Source organism: Ahaetulla prasina, chromosome 9, assembly GCF_028640845.1.
Source record: "Ahaetulla prasina isolate Xishuangbanna chromosome 9, ASM2864084v1, whole genome shotgun sequence".
Lineage (NCBI taxonomy): Eukaryota > Metazoa > Chordata > Lepidosauria > Squamata > Colubridae > Ahaetulla > Ahaetulla prasina.
Window position 1 is genome coordinate 1,797,698 of NC_080547.1, and position 25,694 is coordinate 1,823,391.

Sequence of the window (25,694 nt, forward strand, 5' to 3'; positions counted from 1 at the left end):
AGGGCTATTCGTGTTATTCTCTTTTATGGCGTGTGGTATTATGCAAAGCATAAAAATGTAGTCAGGGATAGCCAGAGAATTAAAGGTTTGAATTTTTAAAAAGAGGGAAATCTAGCTCAATCTAGTTTGGAGCAATTATAACTTTCCGTATGATTTGACTCTTACAACCTTCTCAGCTTCCCCCATGTCCAGCTATGGGCTTTTTAAGTGGCCTCTTGTTCTACACCTGTCAAGTTTGAGGTACTCACAGAGACCCCAGGCAGTCTTGGCAAAATGGCTCAGGAGCCCAGACGATGCATTGTGCAAAATCCGTATGAAGCCCTGGGCGGCCAATGACCAGGCGCGTGGCACAGGATTAGCAGTGGCCCCAGCAACAGCAGATCCTGCGCTCCAAATGGGACTTCTCTGTCTTCCCCCCCCACGCTCCAAAGTCAGTATCCCACTTGTGTGGGTCGCCCCCCTCTCTGCAACCCATGGCGCCTTTTAGCATCTTTTGGCAGCCTTAGGTGGCTCCTTGCATGGGATTCCTCAAACAGCTCTTTGTCTGGGCGCCAAAGTTGGGGGATGCTTCCCTCCCTCCTTCCCCGCTCACCACCCCAGGAGCCACTGATGCCACGTGCTTCCTTTCCCCTCCATCCCGATGCCCTCAGGAGTCCCCAGCGCTTCCTTGCCCTCCCCCCGCCCAGGGCTGGCATTTGCAGCCCGCTCCCTCCCTCCCTTCTCTGGCTGCCACCCCCGCGCCGGGCGGAGAAGCCGAGCGCTGCTCTCTTCTGCAGGGCTTCAGCATCCCCGCTTGGCCAGTTGCGCTTCAGCAACCGCAGCAGCCACCTAGCCAGGCAGCCGCGGCGGAGGAAAGCCAGCCGGCCGGCCCGGAGGCGGCTGCGGGGGACCCCCAAAGCTCAGCCGGTCGCATCTGGGCAGCTGCGCGGGAGAAGCGATGGCTGGACTGCAGCGCTGGAGCAAAGGCTTCCCCGCGGGGCGCTTCCTCCTCCTCCTCCTCTCCTTGCTGGGCCTGCTGTGCTGCTGGGGGCCGGTCGCCTCCCGACGAGCCCCCCGGCCGCCCCCTTGCCCCGCCAGCTGCTCCTGCACCCGCGACACGGCTTTCTGCGTGGACTCCAAGGCGGTGCCCAAGAACTTGGCCCGGGACATCATTTCCCTGTAAGTGGCAGCGCGGAGTTCCCTTGCTGGGGTGGGGGGTGGTTGGAGGAAGTGGGGGGGAGAGATAGGGATGGGAGTGGGGGGAGTGGCGGGGGAAGGACACCCCTTTGTCTGAAATGGCATGGGGGTCTCCTGCTCAGCGGGGAGAGGTGGGGAGGGGGTTGGACTTAGATTCCCTTCCAACTCTCCTCTGTTGTGTGTTCTTCTCCCGGCGTGTTGTTTTTCTGCGTTCTCCCGGTGTGTATTTTCAGCACCACAATAACTCTTTGGGAAGGTGGGAGGGGGGCAGAGAGAAACTTGGCCAGAGGAGGGCTCGGGTGCGGGGTGTAAAGAGCGAGGAAGAGGAGGAGAAGGAGGGGCCAGCGGGGCAGGCAAGAGCAGAACAAAGGAGGGGACCCCCTCCAAAAAAAATTTTTTTTTCAGGGAGGCGAAAGGGAGAGGATTGGGTGGGGCTCCAAATCGAGAAGGCTGGAGGTGTGGGGCGGGAGAGGATAGATGCCGCTGCAGGTGGCTTTCATGCTTGAGAAGTTGGGGGGGGGAGACCTTCTCTCCATCCTTTGGGGAGGGAGAGGACCAGAGATGGTGGCCCATCCCATAGGATAGCATCTTCTTCCACGGGCTGGTTCGCCTCTCTGGTGGAAGGAGAGAGAATGTGAGTGTGGGTGTGGGGGGTCCCAGCCTTTACTGGATATTGCAGCCCCCCCTCCCTAGCAACAGAGAGGGATCAGGGCTTCCCAGCCCACATTTTTTTTTTTAATCTGGGGGAGAAAGAGACCCGCAGGAAAGCCTAGAGCCGGATGCCTGCCCACTTCTCAGAGACCGAATTGGTTGCTCTTGTGAAGGTGTGGTGGAAAGACATGAGTCACTTGTGTTGTTGTTGTTTTTTGGATCAGTGTGTTGCTTGTTTTTGTCATATCCAACATTCCCCCTCCACACTTCTCTTGCGGGTGTGTGCTTCTTGGGGGGTCTGAAAGAGAGAGAGGGGGCACTGCCAGGATCTGGAACAGGGATGGTTAACCTTTATGGTGCCGAATGCATTTGCACGTGCCTGAATCCTCAAAATGCAATGTGCGTGCCCCCACACACATGCGCCCCACAGATGGATCCCCCCCCGTGCCCCGTTTTGGCTTCCAGGTTGGTGCAGGAGGTCTTTCAGGCTCAAAACGGGGTGCAGGGAAATGCACAAACTCCCCAAATGTAATGCGAGCGGCACATGGATCCCGCCCGCCACGCATGTGTGGTGGAGACCTAAAGAGAAGCTGGCTGGCGGGAGGCGTGTGTGCATGCGCAGTGGAGCAGGGCTGGGGCGATGGCTGGCATGCTTGCAGAAAGGGCTCTGAGTGCCACCTGTGGGACGCCTGCCATAGGTTCGCCATCACGGATCTAGAACATAGAATAATAGGACTGGAAGGGTTCCTGGAGGTCTTCTAGCCCAACCCCCTGCCCGTGGCAGGAGATCCTGTACGATTTCCAGACTTTTTTTTTTAGGATTGATGGGATGGATGGATACACATGATCACAGAAAGGACAACAGAACAGAATAACAGAGTTTTGAAGGGATCCTGGAGGTCCTCCAATCCAACCCCCACCACCACCCAAGGCGCATATATCGATTACAGCTACCCCACGGGTGAAATTCAGCAGGTTCTGACAGGTTCTGGAGAACCGGTAGTGGAAATTTTGAGCAGTTCAGAGAACCGGCAAATACCATCTCTGGCTGGCCCCAAAGTGGGATGGGAATGGGGATTTTGCAGTATCCTTACCCCAGGAGTGGGGAGGGAATGGGGATTTTGCAGTAGCCTTCCCCTGCCACGCCCACCAAACCACGCCCAGCAAGCCACGCCCAGAGAACCGGTAGTAAAAAAAAATTGGATTTCACCACTGAGCTACCCCAAAGTCACATCACTAATCAACAGTGAAAATTCTCCAACTTGGAGAGGCCGAGTAATTTATTCTGTTGTGGGAACCCAATTTTGCATTCACACGGATCCCAAACAGCCATCTTTTGGGGATGCTTAATCTGAACCAAAGTTTGGATCAGCTGACTGGACCAAATGGTCCTTTTCAACTCTAGAAAATTCTAGGTTGCATTATCTTTGCAGATTGTCATGGACAATGCATGTCTATGTAAATGCTCGTTTGGCTTGGCCTTTGTGGCATATGAATGTAGTAGCCACGCTTAGTTAGTACAGATTTACATTTTAACATGGCATATAAAGGAAGCCATGGCTCTTCTTAGCTCAAGCCACTCTAAGATTGTTGTTTTGGGGGATCTTAGGGGGAAAAAACGTATTATACTTGTTTAACAATAGGATAAAATTTTAAGATACACTGGAAAATAAAACAACAAACTTCCACATTCAGGGTCCATCAGATGCCAAAATTTGCCACTGGCACAGGTTTCGTGTGAATGCACAACCGTTGATTACACTCAAGCATTTTACAAAATATCTGCAATTGCCAGACCAATAGGCAGCTGCTATCCTAACAAGGCATCCTTAGCAATTTCTGAAAAACAGTTCCTACTCACACTTGAAAAGTTGAGGCTCAGTCATCTTAGAACAGGGGTGTCCAAACTTGGTCCCTTTAAGACTTTTGGACTTCAACTCCCAGAGTCCCTCAGCCAGCAAAGCTGGCTGAGGAACTCTGGGAGTTGAAGTCCAAAAGTCTTAAAGGGACCAAGTTTGGACACCCCTGTCTTAGAATATAGAATAGAATAGAATAACCGAATTGGAAGGGACCTTGGAGGTCTTCTAGTCCAGCCCCCTGCTAAGGAAGGAAACCCTACACCATTTCAGACAAATGTCTATCCAACATTTTCTTAAAAACTTCCAGTGTTGGAGCATTCACAACTTCTGGTGGCAAGCTGTTCCACTGATTCATTGTTCTAACTGCCAGGAAATTTCTCCTTAGTTCTAAGTTGCTTCTCTCCTTGATTCGTTTCCACCCGTTGCTTCTTGTCCTGCCTTCAACCTTGTGCTCACACAACCACCCTTAACGTAAAGTCAATGCACGTTTTAGTGTCTAAGAAAGCTCACCATGCTTGTGTGAAAGTGTGTGTGTGTGTGTTCCATCAAATTGTGAAAATCCAGTCTATGTGGCTACTTTATGACTGGAATGGAAATCCCGACAATGAAAATTAGGTCAGCCCAGGAGGGCTTGTGGGGCCTTGTCTAGAATGATTGGGTCTGAAGGATGTAACAACTAGTTGTCCATTTTGTGGATATGGCTTGAAATATTATAAGTTGAGTAGACTGGATGGGCAGCAAAGTTGTCTAATAGTTGTCAGAAATGGTGTAGGGTCTCTTGCTTGAGTGGGGTGGGGGGGTTGGACTAGATGACCTATAAGGTCCCTTCCAACTCTGTTAATCTATTCATCTGTTAATCTTCCAAAAGGAAGTTCTGTGAACATTAAGAAGAGACACTATATGTGGTCTCCTAGCATCTTCCAATATTTGAGGGGTTGCCCCAGAGAAGAGGGGATCAACCTCCAAAGCACCAGAGGGCAAGACAAGAAGCGATGGATGGAAACTAATCAAGGAAAGAAGCAACCTGGGACTAAGGAGAAGTTTCCTGACAGTGAGAAGAATCAACCAGCGGAACGGCTTGCCACCAGAAGTGGTGGAGGCTTTATCACTGGAGATTTTTAAAGAAGAGATTGGATGCTTGTCTGAAACCGGGATAGGGTTTCCTGCTTGAGCAGGAGGAGATGGACTAGAACAGGGGTCTCCAACTTTGACAACTTGAAGACTGGTGGACTTCAACTCCCAATTCTGGGAGTTGGAGTCCACAAGTCTTCAAGTTGCCAGGGTTGGAGACCCCTGGACTAGAAGACCTCCAAGGTCCCTTCCAACTCTGTTATTCTGTGTTCTGTATCTTCACACAGTGTAGAAAGGACCTGGAGTAGGAGAGGCTGAAAAAACGAATACAAGTAACAAGGAAGACGTTTTGTTGGAAATGCTTCGAGGAACTTACAACTCTTGAGAGCTGAATAATTCCAAGTCACAGGGGTTGGGCTCCCCTTGGGAGACTCATTTCAACAAGAGGCTGGGTGGTGACACGTCAAGAGTTCCAGCTTCCTTCTTTTGGCTGTAGTGGGTTGGAACAGATGACCTTCAAGGGTTTTTCTCTCTCCCAGTTCTTTAAATTTGCAATTGTGTAGAGTGAAGCTAAAATTGTGCTGCCAAGAAGAGACCGTTTCTGCAGAACAGCACAATGCAAATCCTTAGGTGAGCTGGGCGGTATAGAAATGTGATCAGTGAATAAAATTTTGATTGTGTTTAGTTGGGGTGCCCTTATGTTCAGATTGGGACCTCCGGGTGGTGTCCAATCCACGTGCTTTCCGACAGCCTTCTCGCCAGCCAAGAATCATCGGAGGTGCTTGCCTTCCATCAGCCTCAAGCAGCAATAATCTAAGCTGCCCCAAAAACACCATCTTGCAAAATTCAATATATCCCGTTTTTCTTCAGTTTGGACCCTGGTGCAAAGGAGTTCCAGGAACCCCTCAATATTCAGAATACTAAACGCCTTCAGGGCTAAAATTGCGGCAGCCCCTCCAGCCAGTAGTGAAATCCAAATTTTTTGACTACCGGTTCTGTGGGCATGGCTTGTTGGGCGTGGTGTGGCTTGGTGGGCATAGCAGGGGAAGGATACTGCAAAATCTCCATTCCCACCCTACTCCTGGGGCCAGCCAGAGGTGGTATTTGCCGGTATTCCGAAATACTCAAACTTTCTGCTACCGGTTCTCCAGAACCTGTCAGAACCTGCTGGATTTCATCCCTGCCTCCAGCCAAACCTAACCCCACCACCGGCTGGAAATTGTTGGGATGCGAGGCGACAGGCCCACCTGTGGGGCCGGCATTGATTTGCTGAAGTGCTCTGGTGGCTCCTTGCCAAGCAGTGTTCATGAATCACACGACGACAAACAGCATTCAAGGCTCCCTCCCTCTCCACCTCGGGGGTTTCCGAGTGTCGCAGTTTCTCAGCCGCAGGACAAAGAGGAGAGCCAGCTGGGGGTGGGTGGGTGGAGGAGGAACCCCTGGAAAGTTTGGGAGGGGGGTCTACGGGGGTGCTCAAAAGAATCAAGGGGTAAAGAGAGTTACAGGTGTTTCGACAAGCAAACATTTAAATGACTCCATAAATCATGCAGATGATGCCATTGTAATTTCCCCTTTTTCCCTCTCGTGAATTTCATGGAATTTTCTGGGAACAATGCAGGAGTCGATTCTTAGATTTCCGGCCGTCCCCACTTCTCTTATCTTATTATAACCTGGTATTTCCTAGGGCTATATTGATATGAATGCTTATTTATTTTAATCTTTTGAAATACGATTTATGAAAATATTTTGAAACATCATTCAACTACCTGTTTTGAAATATTGCTATTACTGAATGTTCGCTTGTTGTTATTGTTAATTTAAATGTTATTTATTATTTAAATGTTATGAAATACGAAACATCGGTACTGCTGTTATTCGTTTTAATACCAATGAGCAATGCTTTAATAAGAAATATTATTAAAGTAATTTATTTATCATTTATTTATTTTAACATAAATACAAAGAAAGGTTAATAAATGGTTTATGATTATTAAGCATTAAATCTTTTAAATTGAAAAGTTAGCCCTCGAGAGCAGCCAAATTCAGTGCTGCCATCTAGCTGTTCTATACATTTGATGGCTACAAGTTTTTTGGGAAAAGATTGACCAAGGCATTGATATAATCTTGATATAGGCTTGCATTTCCCAGGCTGGCTGTGTTCTGACCCAGCTTCCCAAAAAAGGTCAAACTCTCTGTAGTGGAAGCAATGATTCCTTTATTAGAAGTGCCAGCAGCCCCCAGGAAAAGTTTCTCTCTCACTGCAGGCTAACAAGTCCGTCCAGCTGGAAGATGAATAGTTATCTTCCACATCTATTCATCTCCGCCCCCTGCCTTTTATCCCCAGAGCTAGGGTGAGGCTTCGCTAGCAGCGGTGGCTCTTCCTTCCCAAGGACCGGCCCATAGATTTCCACTGCTCTCCTCTCCTCTGCCTTCTGCACATCCGTGTGTCAGGCATTGGACCCAGCTGTTCCTCCTCCTCCTCCTCCTCCTCCTCCTCCTCCTCCTCCTCCTCCAGACCTGGGGGCTGTTGATTCTCCATCTGAGGCTGATGGACAGTCTAGGCTTCCCCTCTGTCTCTCTCTCTCTCTGCCAGTTCCATTCCCTCTTTCCCCTCGGAGCACTCAGGTTGCCCGGATGCTGACCCTGACTCCCACGCCCCCTCCTCCTCCTCCTCCTCTGATTCGGCTGCTGGACGGGCCACAATAGTGGGCTTCAGATTCCCTAACTGCAGGCAGCTCAGCCAGATGGACTGTTCTGGGGTGCCAGGCTCTGTAGCGACTCCTTGCTGATTTCTGTCCCCTTCCTCTTTTGCAGGACCCTGATCAACGCAGGCTTCAGCGAGTTGAAGGAAGCGGCTTTTGCACATCTTCCATCCCTGCAGTTCCTGTAAGTCTCTCTGCCCATCGGTTGCCTGAAGTGGGGGCCCGGGTGGTCAGTGCAGAGCCCCCACCAAAGAGCTTCCCCAGGGGAATGCCTGCCTAGGAGCATTTGGCCATGGGATTTTCTTGGGAGCTGGCAGGAGGGCAGAGGTCCCATCGTTTCATTCAGCACTACGGCATTCTTAGGGACCAGGTTTTTCAACCTTGCCACTCTCCGATGGGTGGCTGTCAGCTCCTAGAATTTCCCAGCCAACCGTTTGGGAGTTGCCAAGGTTGAAAGATGAGTCTCCAAGGAGTAAGTAGAACTTTGATGGTTTCTAGGACCCGATGTGAAGAGTGGCTTGGGAAACCCCTAACTCAGTTTGGGGGTTCCCTTTGAGGCAAGAGTTGGCAGAGCCCTTCCCAAGAACGAGGCCCTTTCCCCAAACTTCATGAAGTCCAGTCCACCCTCCCATCTTCTTTTTGAAGGAGGGCAGGGAGCCTGGAAGGAGAAAAGTGGATTTGAGAGACAGGAAATGGAAGGACGCTTCCTTGAAAGGAACACATTTTGGATATTTTCTGAATCTTTATAGTCCTGGAGAAGATGTGTCTGCTCTCCAGCTCTGTTGGAGTGGGGCAGGGGCTGATTTTGAAGACGCCGTGCCCTTCACCTCCAGATTTTTCCTTTATGCTACACCGCACATCTGTTAACAATTATCCACGAACTGGCTTTGCCGGTTCAATACCAAGCATCGCTTGTGTTCTAGTTCAGATAACGTTTGCATATGGCTGAGTTGCTAAGTGGGTCACTTGTTTCCAGACGGAGCCTAGATTAGGGTAGAGAGAAAGGGATGCTGCAGTAGTAAAGAAGGAGAGAAAAGGGGGCTGAAAAAGTCACGATGGCTTCACGGAAGCCTCCCTCCTTTTAAGGGGTGTCGCCGTGGGGGTCTATGCAGTGAATATCATTATACTCACCGTGGGTGGCTCAGGCTGTAAGACAGCCTGTTATTAAACACAGCTGCTTGCAATTACTGCAGGCTCGAGTCCCACCAGGCCCAAGGTTGATTCAGCCTTCCATCCTTTATAAGGTAGGTAAAATGAGGACCCAGATTGTTGCGGGGGCAATAAGTTGACTTTGTATATAAATATACAAATAGGATGAGACTATTGCCTTACACAATGTAAGCCGCCCTGAGTCTTCGGAGAAGGGCGGGATATAAATGTAAATTAAAAAAAATACTGAAATAATAAACTGTTTTGTACTCTCTCTCTCATCTCTCTCTCTCTCTCTCTCTCTCTCTCTCCATCCATCCATCCATCAATCCATCCATATCTATTTATCTTCTCTCTCTCTCTCTCTCCATCCATCTATCTCTATCTTCTATCTATCTATCTATCTATCTATCTATCTATCTATCTATCTATCTATCTATCTATCTATCTATCCATCCCCCCCCTCTCTCCATCCATCCATCTATCCATCTCTATCTATCTATTTATCTATCTATCTATCTATCTATCTATCTATCTATCTATCTATCAATCATTCAATCATCTTCTATCTGTCTGTCTGTCTGTCCGTCCTCCCCTCTCTCTATATATATCACCCATCTCTCTCTCATCTATCAGTGAATCAATCTATCTGTCCATCTATCATCCATCTCTCTCTTATCTATCTATCTATCTATCTATCTGTCTGTCTGTCTATTATCTATCTATCTATCTATCTATCTATCTATCTATCTATCTATCTATCTATCAATCATTCAATCATCTGTCTATCTGTCTGTCTGTCTGTCCGTCCTCCCCTCTCTCTATATATATCACCCATCTCTCTCTCATCTATCAGTGAATCAGTCTATCTGTCCATCTATCATCCATCTCTCTCTTATCTATCTATCTATCTATCTATCTATCTATCTATCTATCTATCTATCTATCTATCTATCTATCATCCATCTACCTCTCTTTCACCTATCAATCTCATCCATCTATCTCTTTACCTCTCTATCATCTCTCTCTCTCTCTCTCTCTCTCTCTCTATTTATCCTCGGTGTTGATCTAGCAAAGCCAGTTGGTAGATGATTCTATCTGTACGTTTTGCATGACTGAAAAAGTCATGTGAAATACAGCGGCATGATCCAAACCCCAATTCCTTTTAAGGTGTATCCCAAGGTACATAAAAAGGGGAGGTGCTTTGATCATGAAATCGGGGCCACTGTCATCACTTTTGGGATACCCCCTCCCTCCAACATCCTAATATCCTGAAGGGCCTGCTAAGAGTTAAGTAATCCCGGCTAAGTGTAAAAACTGAACTGAAATTAAATAAAAATGCAAGAGAATTTAAAACAAGTGCTATTTGGGAACGCTTGAACAAAATGAGGGTAGGCTGTTTTTGCCTGTCTTAGATTTTCCCTTAACCAGCTTTAACACTTGTTTCTTTTTGGTTGTTTCTTGCAGCTTGTTGAATTCCAACCAATTTTCCGTGATCAGAGACAACGCATTCACGGGCCTTTCTCACCTGCAATACCTGTACGGAATATTTATTTTTTATTTATTTATTTTATTTTGTCACAACAATATATGTAGATATCATACAAAAAGATTATATAGTAAATAAACACATATATAAGTAAATATAAGGAGGTATAAGCATATATATAGGAAGAAGAAAAGAAAAACAATAGGACAGGAACGGTAGGCACGTTTGTGCGCTTATGCATGCCCCTTATGGTCCTCTTAGGAATAGGGTGAGGTCAATAGTAGAAAGTTTTTGGATAAAACTTTTAGGATTATGGGAAGAAACCACAGAGTCAGGTAAAGTATTCCAAGCACTGATGATTCTGTTACAGAAGTCATATTTTCTGCAATCTATATTGGTAGCTTTTCTCCGGCCCTTAGTCAGAAAGTGGGGTGACCTGGGCCAAATGTTTTTTTTGGGGGGGGGGGAGGTGGAGAAATAACACTCTGCACAAGGGCATGCAAACCTCATGCAGGGTTAAAAGAGGAAGGTCTAGGCTGGAGAAATAAGGAAGAATTACGGGAAGGAACTGGAAGTCACCCACCACACGGATATACTGAAAGAGGCTTAGCAACCTTGGATCTAGCACCATTCCTCTCCCTTCTCAATGGCAGCACCTAGAGCAGGAGGTCTCCAACCTTGGCAACTTTAAGACTTGTGGACTTCAACTCCCAGAATTCTTCAATTCCACAAATTCTGAGGAATTCTGGGAGTTGAAGTCCACAAGTCTTAAAGTTGCCAAGGTTGGAGACCCCTGCTCTAAAACATCTCCTATAGACCAGAGACATGGGTCGCTCTCCCTGCTCCAGTGCTGGTTAGAGCGCACCTGCATTGAGGTACCGATCAAATCCCACATTGGATCTTTGCCACGAAGCAAAAACAAAACAAATCCTGATCAGGAAGCGGGAACATTTTTTCCCTAGGAGTGTCGACTCTGAGCTTCAATATCCCTGCAGGAGCATCTGCTGACTCTGTATTTTAGCCCAGGTGCCATGGAAAAGCGAGACTCTGCTATGGATTGGCACCAGTCCAATCCGGAAGTTGAGTTTTGGAATAATGTCAAGGTTCCAGAAAAACCTCCTCTGCATAAAAAAACTCAGAAGCCGTTGTCTTTCAGAGTTCTTTAGTAGCATAAGGAAACTGGCACACGATGAGTGAAATTCCAAAACTGAACTTCCGGATTCTTTTCCCAGTTATACAAACCCCAAGAGTCCCACCCCCCTGACCCCTTTGCCGGTCACATGGTCCCACATTCTCCCAGTTCATTTGAATATCTTCTCGCCACTCCTCCTGCAGATGTGAACACCATCTGACCTTGACCGCTTGAAGAATGTTACCATACCCCTCAACCCCCCTTCTTCCCCTCAGGGGAAAAATGTGGCAGCGTCTGGAACCCTAAAGTCTAGTATGGTTTCCAGGCCTGACAACCAGTGGTGGAATTCATTTTTTTTTTTACTACCGGTTCTATGAGCATGGCTTGGTGAGCGTGGCAGAGGAAGGATAGTGGGACGGGAGGGTGATGGAGAAAATATAGGTGGGGCCTTAACAAAATATGCCCCTTGCCATCTTGTTTTTTGTTTCCTTAGGTTCATCGAGAACAACGACATCCGGTCTCTGTCAAAAAACGCCTTTCGTGGGCTTAAGTCCCTGACACATCTGTGAGTTTTCCCTTACACACGGATCGTTTCACGTGTATCTGGTTGAAGAGTCTTTGACTTTCAAAGAATTTCGTTTTTTGAGAAGGAGGCTTCTGTTTTTCCACCTCATTTTTAAGGTCTGAGTTTCTCTACCTTGAACGAAAAGTGGAAGAGAGTGCTTACCTTGCAAAACTCTTCACCACTCTTAAAAAGGAATTAACATTTGCTCACTGAAGTATGTTCCCAGAACTCAGTTGCAGCCCCACCCCGCAGACCTCCCTTTCATTGTTCAGTCTTAACGTGAGGTGGATCATGAAATGTTTGGCATCAAATAGTTGTCCCTTCTTTTCTTCTAGATCTTTGGCCAACAACAACCTGCAGACGCTGCCCAGAGATCTCCTGAAGCCTTTGGATATCCTTAGTGATCTGTAAGCCTCGCTGTTGGTTGTGAATGCTATATAAATAACAGGAATAATAGTACATGGGTTGGCCATTAGATGAGCAATGTGAGATCGTCGTGCAAATTGCACAAGTCACAGAATTTGCACCATTTGTGCTGTGATCTCATGACACATGCAACATTATTGTGTATTCCACTATAGCCTGGCTAATTCATACTGGATTGTTTAACCATACAATTGTTAATTTGCTGGCGGACCACAACACCCCATTTCCACACCTGCATTCCACACCCGCTTTCTTTGAGGGCCTAGAGCTGAGATGGGGAAGTTCAATGACGGTCCCCAAATTTTCCATCCTCACAGAGACCTTCGGGGCAATTCTTTGACTTGTGATTGCAAGATCAAATGGTTGGTGGAATGGATGGAGAACGCCAATGCAAGCATGCCTGCCATTTTCTGTGGTGGTCCACCCCAGTACCAAGGCCAGAAGATCCGAGAGCTTCCTCTCAAGAACTTTGACTGTATCACCACAGGTAGGAACGGGTGTCTTTGTGCAGCTGTCTAAGTAACGGTATCAGACCTCATCAATTAGGTCAAATTTACATACATGTTCTCCTCCAGCTGCTTCTGGGGTTTAGGATGAAGTTGCCTCAATTCTCTTGACAACTTCCAAGCATTTATAAAGGTTATCTAGTTAAGATGAGAAGTTGCTGGTGCAAACGTTTCCTATTTCCAGAGATGTCACAGGCGTCGGGATGGATTTGTTTGTAAAATTACAAGATTTGGGTTAGTTAACTTAAAAAGTATTATTGACATTATCTGACACATTTTCTAATTTCAAAAAAAAAGAAGTTTGCATATATAAAGGAGCTGCAGCTGCCAAAATTCACCTTGTGATCAGCTGATACTTCAAATATAGTATGTCAAGGCCAAATTACGTTCAAATATAGGACATTATCTTATTTTGAAATTGCCATTATGTGCAAAGTAAAGAGGCTTTTCAGGCACTAACGTTAAAAGGCACTAATGTAGTATCAGGAAAAAAATATGTTTCAGTCTGAAATAATAAATAGCTTTGATGAAATCTTCCTTTTTTAAAAATATTTGTTGTGTTGATTTATTGTCAAACCACATAAATTACAACCCTTGTAACTGGGCAAAACTTGTCATATATTTATTAAGTAAAAAAAGGAAGGAAATGACTGCATATTAAAATTGATAAATATTTAAAAAACTTGTATGGCGAATGCTCCCGCATGGAGAAGGTCCTTGGATGGAAAGTGTATTTTGTGGTTTTGGCATCTCGATTATAAATTCCTCCAGGCTTTACGGGGATGCCCTAAACATGATTGGTTCTCCCCCTCCTCTTTCCCCCCACCCCTCAGATTTTGTGGTGCACCAGGTGCTGCCTTTCCAGTCCGTGTCTGCTGAGCCCTTCACGTATTCCAGCGACCTCTACGTGGCTCTGGCCCAGCCAAGTTCCAGCAGTTGCACCGTCCTGAAGTGGGACTACGTAGAGCGCAAACTGCGGGATTTTGACCGCATCCCTGGTAAGGCACACCTGCAGGGGCAAAAGGGGAAAACCCATGGATTTCCATTGCTCTCATCTCCTCTGCCTTCTGCGCATCCGCACATCAGGAACTGGACCCAGCTGTTCTTCCTCTTCCAACCTCCAGACTTGGAGGCTGTTGGCTCTCCATCTGAGGGCTGACGGATGGCCCAGGATCCACCTCTCTCCCTCCCTCTCTGTCTCTCTCTCTCCCCCTCCCTCCCTCTCTCTTTCTCCCCCTCCCTCCCTCCCTCCCTCCTTCCCTCCCTCTCTCTCCCTCTCTTTCTCTCTCTCTCCCCCTCCCTCCCTCCCTCTCTGTCCCTCTCTCTCTCTCTCTCCCCCTCCCTCCCTCTCTCTCCCCCTCCCTCCCTCTCTCCCTTCCTCCCTCTCTCTCCCTCTCTCCCTCTCTCTTTCTCCCCTCCTCCCTCTATCTCTCCCTCTTCTCTCTCTCCCCTCCTCCTCTCTCTTTCTCCCCTCCTCCTCTATCCCTCCCTCTATCCCTCCCTCTTTCTCTCTCTCTCCCCCTCCCTCCCTCCCTCCCTCCCTCCCTCTCTCTCTGCCAGCTCCATTCCCTCTTCCCCCTCGGAGCTCTCAGGTTGCCTTGATGCTGCCCCTGACTCTCACAACTCCTCCTCATCCGATTTGGATGGAGGGGCCGGCGGCCGACAGGCCACAACACACAAGCCGCACAACGCCACAGTAACAATGCTTTCTCTCTTGTTTCCCTCTTGCAGCTCACTCCGCCGTTTACTGCAAACCCATCGTGGTAGAATCCCGTCTGTACGTTGTGGTGGCTCAGCTTTTCGGAGGCTCTTACATTTACCGCTGGGACACCAACATCGACAAGTTCATTAAGATCCAAGATATAGACAGCCAGAAGATCCGGAAGCCCAATGACATCGAGGCCTTCCAGATTGATGGCGAGTGGTTCTTTGTCATCGCCGACAGCTCCAAGGCAGGCTCCACCAGCCTCTACCGCTGGAACCAGAATGGCTTCTACCCCCACCAGGACCTGCATTCGTGGCATCGGGACACAGATGTGGAATACCTGGAGGTTGATGGGAAACCCCGGCTGATCATCTCCAGCAGCTCCCAGGCCCCTATCATCTACCAGTGGAATCGCTCCCAGAAGCAGTTTGCTCACTGGGGGGATGTCGCAGACGTGCTGGATGTCCAGATGGTCAAGCATTTCCAGATGAAGAGAGACAACTACTTATGCCTGAGCCGTTACATTGGAGACTCTAAGGTGGTCAGGTGGGAAGGGCTGCGGTTCACAGAGGTGCAGGCCTTGCCCTCCCGAGGCTCCATGGTGATGGAGCCTTTCCAGATATCTCAGCAACTTTACATGGCTCTGGGGAGCGACTTCTCCTTTACCCACATCTACCTTTGGGATGAAGACAAGCAAAAATTTGTGAAGTTTCAGGAACTGTCTGTCCAAGCTCCGCGAGCTTTCCAGCCCATCCCTTTGGAGGCCATGAGTATCCTCCTGGCCCCCAGCTTCAAGGGGAACACACTGGTTTACAAGCATATTGTCGTAGACCTCAGCTTGTAGGAGAGAGATGAATATTTCCTCCTCACTTCTCCTCAACAGGCAACACACCGGCCCTCTTATTCTTCTGAAACACTTGCAGCCTTCAGTGGCAACGGGGCAGAGTCATCATTGGGACACAGTTACTGATGCTCTCTTTTACATCTTTCTGTTCCTCATAAACATAAAAGAATAGGAAAGGATCTTGGGCGTATCTTGCAAGAGCCCTTTGAGATCGTGCAACGAAAACACATCTCTTCAGCGAGGCCCAAATTTAGTTGCCCGAGTGTGAGACCACAAGAGTTGCACATAAGTTACCTGTAGAGACACACACTAATGTATCCTCACAGCCTATGCTACTTCCACTAGTATATCCTCACAGCTATGAAAATGACTTTTGGAGGCGTTCCTTCAAAGACTGCATGAATTGGCATCTTGGGTAGCAATTGGTTCACTTCAGAATAATTACAAGAGGCTTCCACATTACATTTTAATCTGAAATCGTCATGTTTTATTTAATTGTGTTTACAGGCCACCACCATCACTTTCACCAAATCATTGTCATGTTTCCTTCACCTTTTCCTGCTTCTAAAAGTTTTTTTTTAGGAGGCAATGAAGAGATACTTCATAAAAGTCAACTTTCCCTTAGCGGCTGGTTCGCTTAAAGACTGGGTTCCAGGTCCCGTCTGTGATCGCTAAACGAGGACAGCCAGGAGGAAGCCTTCACATCTATTCACCTGTCTGTTTTGGAGGCTGTGTTGGGATGGTACCAAGATGTAGGGTGTCTAGTTCTCTACCACCTTCCTTTTTCATTTCATAAAACTTAACACAATTACCTTTCCAAATGCCATCACAGCAACATGGTTTTATAAAAAGCATGTGATGATTTGGGCTACATTTTCCTGCCTACTTTAAAAATATTAAATGGTTCTAAACAAAAGAAGTTTCGATCTTGAATTGAAAATGGAAACCGAATAAAATCCTGTCCATGCCTGCTCAGAAGAAAGTCCCTTTGCATATTTTTTGAAGATGACTTATATTCAAGTCAGTCCCCCTTTTTCCATCCACGGTTTGTACCTGCAGATGTAGGTAAAGGAAGCAAGAGGGGTCCAGTCCTCACTTCTAGATCCACAGGTAGATTTCTGGAGAAGAGAAAGCAATTCTTCTACGGATTTATATCTTGGATCTTATACTCCAATTAAGTATTCAAATCGTGGGGAAGGGATGTGGCTGGCTAATTTAAGGGTCACCTTTCCACCCTGATCTATAACTACAAGTAACGAGAAAAATCCTATTCTGAAGGCAGAACTTTTTGGAAGTGTCATGAATTTCTGCCAATACCTTTTTAAAAATTTTGGAGAACATCTTTAAACTGCTTTGTGTCTCAATCCATCTGTAAAATCTATTTTATTTAGACTCTATACATAATATTGTGTAAGAGAAGTAAAAAATGATTCCAATGTACTTTTTTAGTTTTGCCTGATGAAACAATACAAGTGGCTGATGTTTGTGTCCAGGTGCACATCCCTTCCATCTGGTCTCCTCATCCATCCCTTGTCCCAAACTCTGGGGCTATTGTGAATACCGGTTGAGTTGCACAACATGTGCAGGTTCCTTTAGCCTTCTGGGCTTTCCCATCTCAAAAGATGAGATGCAGTCGATGTACTGTTCCAAAAAAGACATTCTAACCCATCCTCATCTCTGTATCTGTAGCATTGGCTTCCTGAGGACAGAGCTCAGTTGGTGCCTTTTCAGTTTTAGTTGGGTTAGCTAAGAGATACACCTGTTCAGGTGACACGTTCAGGTGTGGAAGGGACTATGAGGTGGGCAGTCCTTCCTTCTCTAGGCTGTGAATGGGCAGCAAGAAGTCCTTGCAGACAGGTGAAGCTTAACAGGGAGAAGTCCCTCACTGGTGTGGTGTGTTATGGTCGCCCTCCAAATATGTCCTCTGATCAGGTTTGTCAGGGAATGAGCCAGTAAAAAATGGAGTCAGAGACATTGACACAAGTTTGCAGTTTTATGTAAATAAATACATTTACAGGAGGCAAATAGGAACATCATCAGGTAAATCAACGCAGCAGGAACATCATCAGGTAAATCACAGACCGCACACACCGCACACGGGAAAAAGGCAGGAAAGAAGAACACTCCCCCCTCTCACAGCAACCAATGACAGCTCAGATTCCCTCTGGCTGGCTCTCAACTGATTGGTTAGACCGTGTGTCGTTACTCTTTGTCCAGCCCTTCACTGCTCCAGCTATTAATTTTCCAATATCTTAGCACCCCCTCACTGGTGTGGTGTGCTATAGTCTCCATCCAAAGATGTTCTCCGATCAGATTCAATTTTACTAAGAGGCCTTTAATCGTGTGATCTCCTGCCTGACCAAATAGCCATCCCTTGTTTGCCATCATCCCCATTTTGTAGCAGGTGCTTACTGCACACTTCCAAGGTGGTGTCGGGTGTTGTTTGGCCATCATCCCTACACAATATGCTTCCCTGAGATTTTTCAGGGATAGTTGATGTTTGGCCTTCTTCACCAGTCCACCCAAACTCAACCAGAACCCCTGCCTAGTTTTTGCACAAGTGGGATTCTTCCATTTGAGTGAACCAGCTGCGTCTTTAACATTTTTATTTTCGAGTTGCTGATATTTGCAAGTAATTTAAGTGTGCATTACATTGGGGAGGGGGCAATAGTCCCACACTCCACCAAAGGAATATACACACAATTTGTTCAGGGTTTATAATGATCTGATTGGTCAATACTGTTCATTTACAATCATAAAAGTTAATGTTAAATATCATAGGCAGCAGTTATCCTAATATTTTAGATTTCCCTACAGATGTCTGTAGGAGAAAATGCCAATGTCCGGGGAAGCTGAGAATGATGTCCACCGTCTCTTCTCGTTTTTAAACCTGCACGTTTTCCAATGAAAGAAAGTTACATTTCTAACTTGTGCAGCCATGCAGCGTTGAATGTGAAAGATTAGAAATCAAGTGGGGGGGGGGGGAAAGTAATTAAGCCAAACAAGGACATGAAGAATATTTGTCTTTCTCTGCCCCTGTAACTTTACAATCAGATTCCCGAGTCTGTTGTTCTTCTGAAGTGAGAGGATCCTAGGTAGAGGCAGATGTAAGGTTTCCTGCTTGGGCAGGGGGTTGGACTAGATGACCTGTAAGGTCCCTTCCAACTCTGTTAATCTGAAATATATCGAAGGATGTGTGTGAGGGGTCCTTGATGGATGATTGTTGCAAACGAAGTAATGTGCACCTAATTCATTATGCAATTAAAATAGCTGGCTGGTATGAGTCCTACTCATTATTTCAAGAAGGGCCAAAATACTAACTCCACCCGCCCCCTCAAAAAAAAGAAAACCCCATTGAATAGTCATTCAAAGAAGGGAAAAAAATTGAAATTCTGGCTACTTTTAAGGTGGATATATATGGATACATGCACATGCGCGCATACACATACATTCCTACTTACTTCCTACCCAAATTTCTAGTATAAGCAGGATGAAGACAACAGACAGACAAAGGATATAGAAGAGGCTTGAAGTTTGTGGTCAGCCCACTTCTGGACAAATCGCTGTCCAATTTATTCTTAACAACTGCCAGCGACAGAGCACCATCACTTCTGGAGTTCTACAGATCTACAAAGATCTACAGTACATAGGAATGGCCCTGGGAAATTAAACATTTTGGATTCCCTGTTTTCTTGTGATAGTCCAGACATGTAGGGCAGCGTTATCATCATCAAACAAATCATCAATGGGTGTTGGGCTCAACCGCTTAGGCCTCTCATGCATCAATACCTAAACTTGGAACTTTTCAATTCACACAACCCTTCCTTAATATAAACCAGTGGTGGGATTCAAATAATTTAACAACCAGCCTTAATGATTTCTTCCAACAACCAGTTCACCAAACTGCTCAGAAAGTTAACAACCGGTTCCCCCGAAGTGGTGCGAACTGGCTGAATCCCACCACTGATATAAACCCTTATAGCGCTTCAGCAATAAAGAAGGTTTAACAACTATGGGGTTACCAACGCTTTCTTCACGCAGAGCTGGAACAGAGGGAGGCTTGCTAACTTTAGACCATTGAGGAAAACTTTACTCAAAGAGAAAGAAGTGACTTACTGCCCAAATGAAAAAAAAAATAATCCCGCTTTTGTGAAAGTGACGATTGGCTACCAGGGAAGGTGAGTGGTCAGGAGAAGGACTGAATATTTTCTTTCTTCCAGGGCTTAGCTCTTGATAGCCAATGCTGATGTGCTCTTTGTCTCCTGCGGTGACATCATTCTGACCTCAGAATGCCCAGAGGTAATATAGAGACAGCAAAAAACACATCTAAATGATCCAAGTTTTCTAACCAGTCTTTCCTAGATACTCATCTATATAGTTTCTCCCATCATTTGAAAGAGACACTCTACTCTATCATGGCAGGTAAGAATTGGCCCTTTTCACTCACTGAAGGAATCCCTACTTTCTCCAGAAGACTCATTCAGAGGCAAATCGTAGCATTAAGAGGCAGAGGTGGGGAAAGGAGAAGATTTGGGCTTGGGCTGTACAAGAGAAGGGAATGGAAACCACAATGGGAAGTAAGTCAGAAGAAAATCAATGGGGTGAGCCAGCTATAAAACCCAATTTTGGGAAATCCCCGACTTCTTTTTATAGGATACGCTCAGATCTTTGGTACTTTATTCAGTGGAGTTTTACATCTGCTACCAATAGATCTTTCTCAAAGCATTTTTTAAAAATAGAAATAGATTTTTAATTCTGTTTCTTCATCACATCTAAAGTTTAACAGTGGGAAGCGACAGAACAGAGAGACGAAAAGAAATCTGAGCCGCAAAGCAGGAAAACAAATATCCTGCTGGTAAATTTCGCCGTGGGTGAGAAAGAGGCTTCTGAGTTCTTTTAAAATCCATCATTTCCTCCATTATGACAGGTAGGAATTGGGCCATCTCACCCATTGAAGGAGTCCCTTGGTTCTCCAGAAAATTCACTCAGAGGAAAATAGTTGCATCAAGAGGCAGAGCTGGGGAGTGGAGAAGATTTGGGGATGGGCTGTAAAAGAAAAGCCAAGGGAATCCATGATGGAAAGAGAGTCAGAAGAAAACCAATGGGGCGAGCCATCTCTAAACCCAGTTTTGGGAAATTCTTGACTCCTTTTCATTGGATGTACTCATATCTTTGGTGCTGTGGAGTTTTATATCGGCTAACAATATGTGTTTTTCAAAGTATGTTTCTTTATAGAAATAGATGTGTAATTCTATTTCCTCATCACATCTAAAGTTTGGCAGGGACAGTGATGGAAGAAAGGGTTGAAAAGAAATATGAACGGCAAAGCAGGAAAACAAATATCCTGCTGAATTGCCTTGGTTTATTTCTCTGTGGCCAAGGAAGAGAATTCAGGGTCCTTTTAAAATTTTAGGGGGGATGTCAACTCCCTGGGGATCCTTGCTTTTGAGTGCCCAAATATTTTTATTTGGAAGAAGCCTCCAATCAACAGGCAGCAGGCAAGGAAACCTCTCTCAAACTCCTTATGGAGTGACCGAGGACTAAACTACATGATACCCTCAACATTGAAAAAGGAAGAAAATGTTCCTTTCTTCCCAATTATTTTTTCTTTCCCTTTCATTCTGGGGCATGTGTGCTGGGAGAATGGCTTCATGCCTGGGGTGTTTAGTGTTTAATCTCTCCCATGGCATTTCATGATGTGGAATTAGATCCAATCAAGGGTGAAATGCTACCAGATCAAACCAGATCGCACGATCCGGTGGTGATCGCGGCCGGTGGTTCGGCGATCCGGTAGCGATGGTGGAGAAAAGCTCCGCCCACCCACCCGGGTATCATTACTTCCTGGTTTTAACCAGGAAATAATGTGTTTTTGACCTTCTGCACCCGCGCAGGTTTTGTGGATGTACAGAAGGTCTGCGCACGCATGTGTCACGCACGCATGGCGTGTGCACTCCTGAGTATCACCAAATGGTAAAGCTTTAAGATGAGAGAGGGATAAAGCATTTAAATAAATAACTGAAGAGTAACTTGGTGAGGAATAGAATAACAAGGACTTCCAGATACAAGTGAGAACCTGCTGTAGGAGCCGCCAAAACCTTATCAAGATCCTCCATTGAATAATGGAGAAATCTCTACCCCTCTCTCCCAGCTTCCAGGCAGCAGATCCGGTTTTCCGTACAAGATTCCCTCATGGTATATTAAAACTATAAATGCAAATAACGCTGGATAAGTATATTATTATTAGGAGATGAATGACTAATGTCCTTGATTCTTTGTATGTGTGGCTTATAGATGAGGCCAATGAGTTGTGCATTCATCTGGCAGAGTGGCAGCCATTTCACGTTGAATGAAGCCAAAGATCTTTGTCCAAGATGAGAGTATTCCATCTATAATAGCAGGAAAAGGTCATTTCCCAACAAGTCACCAGAAGAAGAACCCACCAGAAGTACGGAAAAGAAAAAAGTGTGTCAGTGCAGTATCCCTGCCTTTAGCCAAAGGCCCAGGATCAGTGGGACTTCCAGATACAAGATGAGAACCGCCGGTTGCAGCCTTCAAAATCTTATTGAGTTCCTCAGGGCGAACCGTCTTCTACCGTATGATCAAATTTCGGGAAGAAGCAAAGTGGCCCTTAAGGGGTTCAAAGAGAAGCTGAGGAAGAAGGGGGAGAGCAGGTGGCAGTCCTTCAGGTGTCCTAGAGATTCAGATTTCAGGATGGGAACGTTGAATAACGGAGAAAAGATCCGTCTGAATCTCTACCACGCTCTCCCAGCTTCCAGGCAGCAGACCTGGTTTTCCTTACAGGATTCTTGCCTGGTATATTGAAACTCTAAATGCAAATAATGTTAAGTACATCATTAGGGCTGATCAGGAGATGAATGAGTAATGGCCTTGCTTCTTTCTATGTTTTTCTTATAGATATTGTAGATGACTTGTGCATCCCAGTGGCTGACTGGCAGCCGTTTTCCTTTAGACAGACTGAAGGTAAGAATAACACTGGATAAATATATTATTAGGGCTGATCAGGAGATGGATGACTAATGGTCTTGCTTCTTTCTATGTGCGTCTTACAGACAAATTAGAACAGTTGTGCACTCAGCTCGCTGCATGGCAGCCATTTCCACTTGGACATAAACCAAACAGCCTTTGTCCAAGATGAGCCATAATAACATAATAACAGTGGGAAAAGTCCTTTTCTCAACGAGTATCCGGAAGACCCCATCAGAAGGCACTGAAAAGAAAATGTGTTAGTCCACAACCCCCACCTTCACCCAAAGGGCCAGGATCAGTGTGACGACAAGACGCAATGCTCAGTGCAGTCACTTCTTGGGTTTACATTCAGCAGTTTCTGGCATGAACAGTTTGAGTTCTCTGGCCTTCCGTCCACCTAACACATTAAAGTCCACATCTACAACGTCACTGAAAAGAAAAAGAAAAACTGTACGAATAATTATATTGGTCCGGTCAGCATTCCCATAGCTATTGCAACCAGTCGACAGTTTGTGGAAAAGGGTTACACCATCAGCACGGTCCCACAGTCAATAAGGGGAAATCTGGTATGCTGTCCATCCAAATCAAGTCATGGTACCAGGCCACCATCGTCCTGCCTATGGAAAAATATATAGAATTTGCTGAATTTGTAACCAACAATTATACTGAATTGTGCTCTGTTTTGGATCCAGTCATAAGTGTCAGAAACAAAGAGGAGATGCCTGTGCTATTCTTCAGAGCACTGGCAAAGCAAAGGACTTCTTGACTGATCTGGTGATGTCTGAAGTGGACCGTGATGAGTTGATCTTCAGAGAAAATACACTTGCCACCAAATCCATTGAGGAATATGATCTCAAGTTGGTGGGACAGAAGTATCTGCAAGATGCACTACAAAGGTGGGTTTCAGCAGGTTCTGACCAGTTCTGGAGAACCGGTAGCAGAAATTTTGAGTAGTTCAGAGAACCAGGAGTAAAAATTGTTCGAGACATTGCAGGTAAGTTCTCCATCATAAGGCTATTTAGTTTTAAGTGTTTGAGTACTGCAAACTCATTCTAGCATTGAAGTTCTCTCTGACCCCAAATAGTAGTATTTGTACCAAGGTGGAAGGCATCTTCAAGACTTAGGGAACTCAAAGGTTTGTGGAAATTCAAAAAAACCTAGTAAACAAGACAGGGTGTATTAGAATTCAACTTCCCATGCATATCTGAACCTGTTGATCTGCAAGGGCAACAAATGTAGAGATAGTTAGCAGAGGGGGTTGTACTTTTCATCCTTTTGCCTTGCCAATAAGACTTCCTTTGAATGTTTTGATGTCATCAGCCTCCAGTTCAGGTTCTTATATGACTCACTGTCTCCATAGTAGAGAACGGCATTCTATAGGCTCTTAGCTGCACGTCATTTAACAAGTTTTTTTCTAAATAATTTTTATTTCATGTAAGCACCAATTTCAGGAGAACTGTCTTATAAAGGTTTACTATATAAACCTCTCCTATCCTATTAATCCATTAATAAATTGTGCAAAATTCTCTATTTCCATTCTTCTTGGTCATTCCGATTAGGATGTCAGGTGATCGACTAACGGTCGCACCATAACTTTTGCTCATTTTCATTTCTTCTGGGCGTTTCCCTTAGCTCTCTTTTATTCACTTCCCCTCTTTCACCCAACTGTTGTTATTTCCCTAGCATCATTATGTATTTTTTTTTAAATTCTGTCATCCCTTTTGGTTTGCTGGGTTTTTTTGTTATTGCCAACATGGTAATTTTTATGTATTTGTATTTTTCTTCCTAGCTTATTCTCCTGCACTCCACCGCCTTCCATTTCCCTCCCAATTTTTACTTTTTGACAGAACATCTCATTTTTTTCTGTCGTGTTTCTCTTGCCATCCCCTCCATTCCCTCAAAATGTTCATCTGCAGATGTCCCCTCCGTCAGCTGTTAGTGCTGTTTTTTTCTCTCTACGCCATCTCAAATGGCCAAAGCTATTGCCGATCTTTTCCTTCAAAGGGTCCCCGCTGCCATCTCTGGGGCCTGGCTCCAAGGGTCTCCTCTCCCTCCAGGGCGCTCTCAGGCTCCTCAGGCCTGGGGATCGCTTCAGGAGGGACAACACCGCATCTTTCTTTGTCCATTTGGCTTCCGTCCAGCAGAAAGAGTCTCCATCAAAGGGATCTTCTATACTCCCTTCACAGCTGCTAAAATGGTCCAGAGAGCCATCTTTTTTGTTTCCAGGCAGTAGAAATGCTTTTCCAGGCCATTTTTACCTCAGAAACGTGATGACAGAAAAAGGTCTGACTTGTTTGTGGGGTTTTGCTCTTCTGGTCAGTTCTGGTCCTTTCACTTTTTTTAAAAAAAACTTTTACGCTGCTCCTGCTCACTCAGGAGTCAGGCAGCCTATAATTTAAAAAAAACGAACAAACCCAAAGGCATAAGTCCATGTCTCATTTCATTGAGAAATCTCTCCCGCACCGTGTTCGCATCTTCCGGCTCTGAGGTAGATGGAACGAACTCAGGCGGGAGTAACGGAACTGCCTTGTCCGTTGGTTGTGAGGGAAAAACGTTGAGTTTGAAATCTGGACGCTGCCTTTCTGAAGGGCACAGAGGAAGGAGGCTTCCTTCCTTGGGAGATGGCAGACATCTTACAAGTTTTAGAAGCTCATTGAAATGACCATACGGCCATTCACGTAATGACTGTTTAAAGTTACGAGAATGCTGGAAAAAGTGCTTACAACGAACCCTCACAGCTATGTCCACAGGACTAAAATGTCGGCGCTTGGCAATTAGTATGCATTTCTGATGGCCATAGTGCCCCCCCAGAAACATATTTATCATCTTTGAGGAAAAAAGTCGACCTCTTGCAATCTTGTGCTTGAGAAAATTAAGATATTTTTTTTGCTGAAAATGCTCCCGTATCTCCTTCCAAAGATCCTAAAGAGAGTTGAACTATCACCGGCCGTTCCCATAAATTGCCTTTAAATTTAAAAGGCACGCTGGCTCAAAACATATAAAGCTGAAGCTGGCCAGCTGAAATAAATTAATTTCTAGAACTTTAATATAATAGCTTTCAACCTGTTTTGGGTTTATGAGACACTTTCTCTTCCATAGACCATCAATGCATATAACCTAGAAACAGAGTTGCCTAAAAAATGAAGATCTTGTGTTCAAAAAAACTCATATAAACAAAAAATGCAATAAATGAGTTTTGAATTAAAGTAATTTTACCTAATTTTTTTACCTATTTTAAACTATTTAAGATATATAATAGATTGTGATGTATAGAAAAGTCTAGTTTTTCCTGAATTTTAAAATAAAAGAGCTAGAAACCAGACAGGTATCAAAAACACCCAGATCTGACTTTAAAATCCCTACTAAAACAGGGGTTTCTTTCTTTTCCAGGTTTAACAAGGAAAAATTGCCAGTAATTGAGTACGAGTCTAC

At 45.5% G+C, this 25,694-nt stretch overlaps 1 protein-coding gene across 1 annotated transcript; it reads left to right on the forward strand.

The window, feature by feature from the left end:
• The first annotated feature begins 766 nt into the window (after positions 1-766).
• LGI3 (leucine rich repeat LGI family member 3) lies at positions 767-16,643 on the forward strand. The gene is made up of 8 exons (XM_058194118.1): positions 767-1,158; positions 7,572-7,643; positions 10,076-10,147; positions 11,723-11,794; positions 12,130-12,201; positions 12,538-12,707; positions 13,560-13,724; positions 14,458-16,643. Exons 1-8 carry the CDS (start codon positions 938-940, stop codon positions 15,273-15,275), a joined length of 1,662 nt encoding a protein of 553 aa, XP_058050101.1. The 5' UTR covers positions 767-937; the 3' UTR covers positions 15,276-16,643.
• Positions 16,644-25,694: the final 9,051 nt, after the last annotated feature.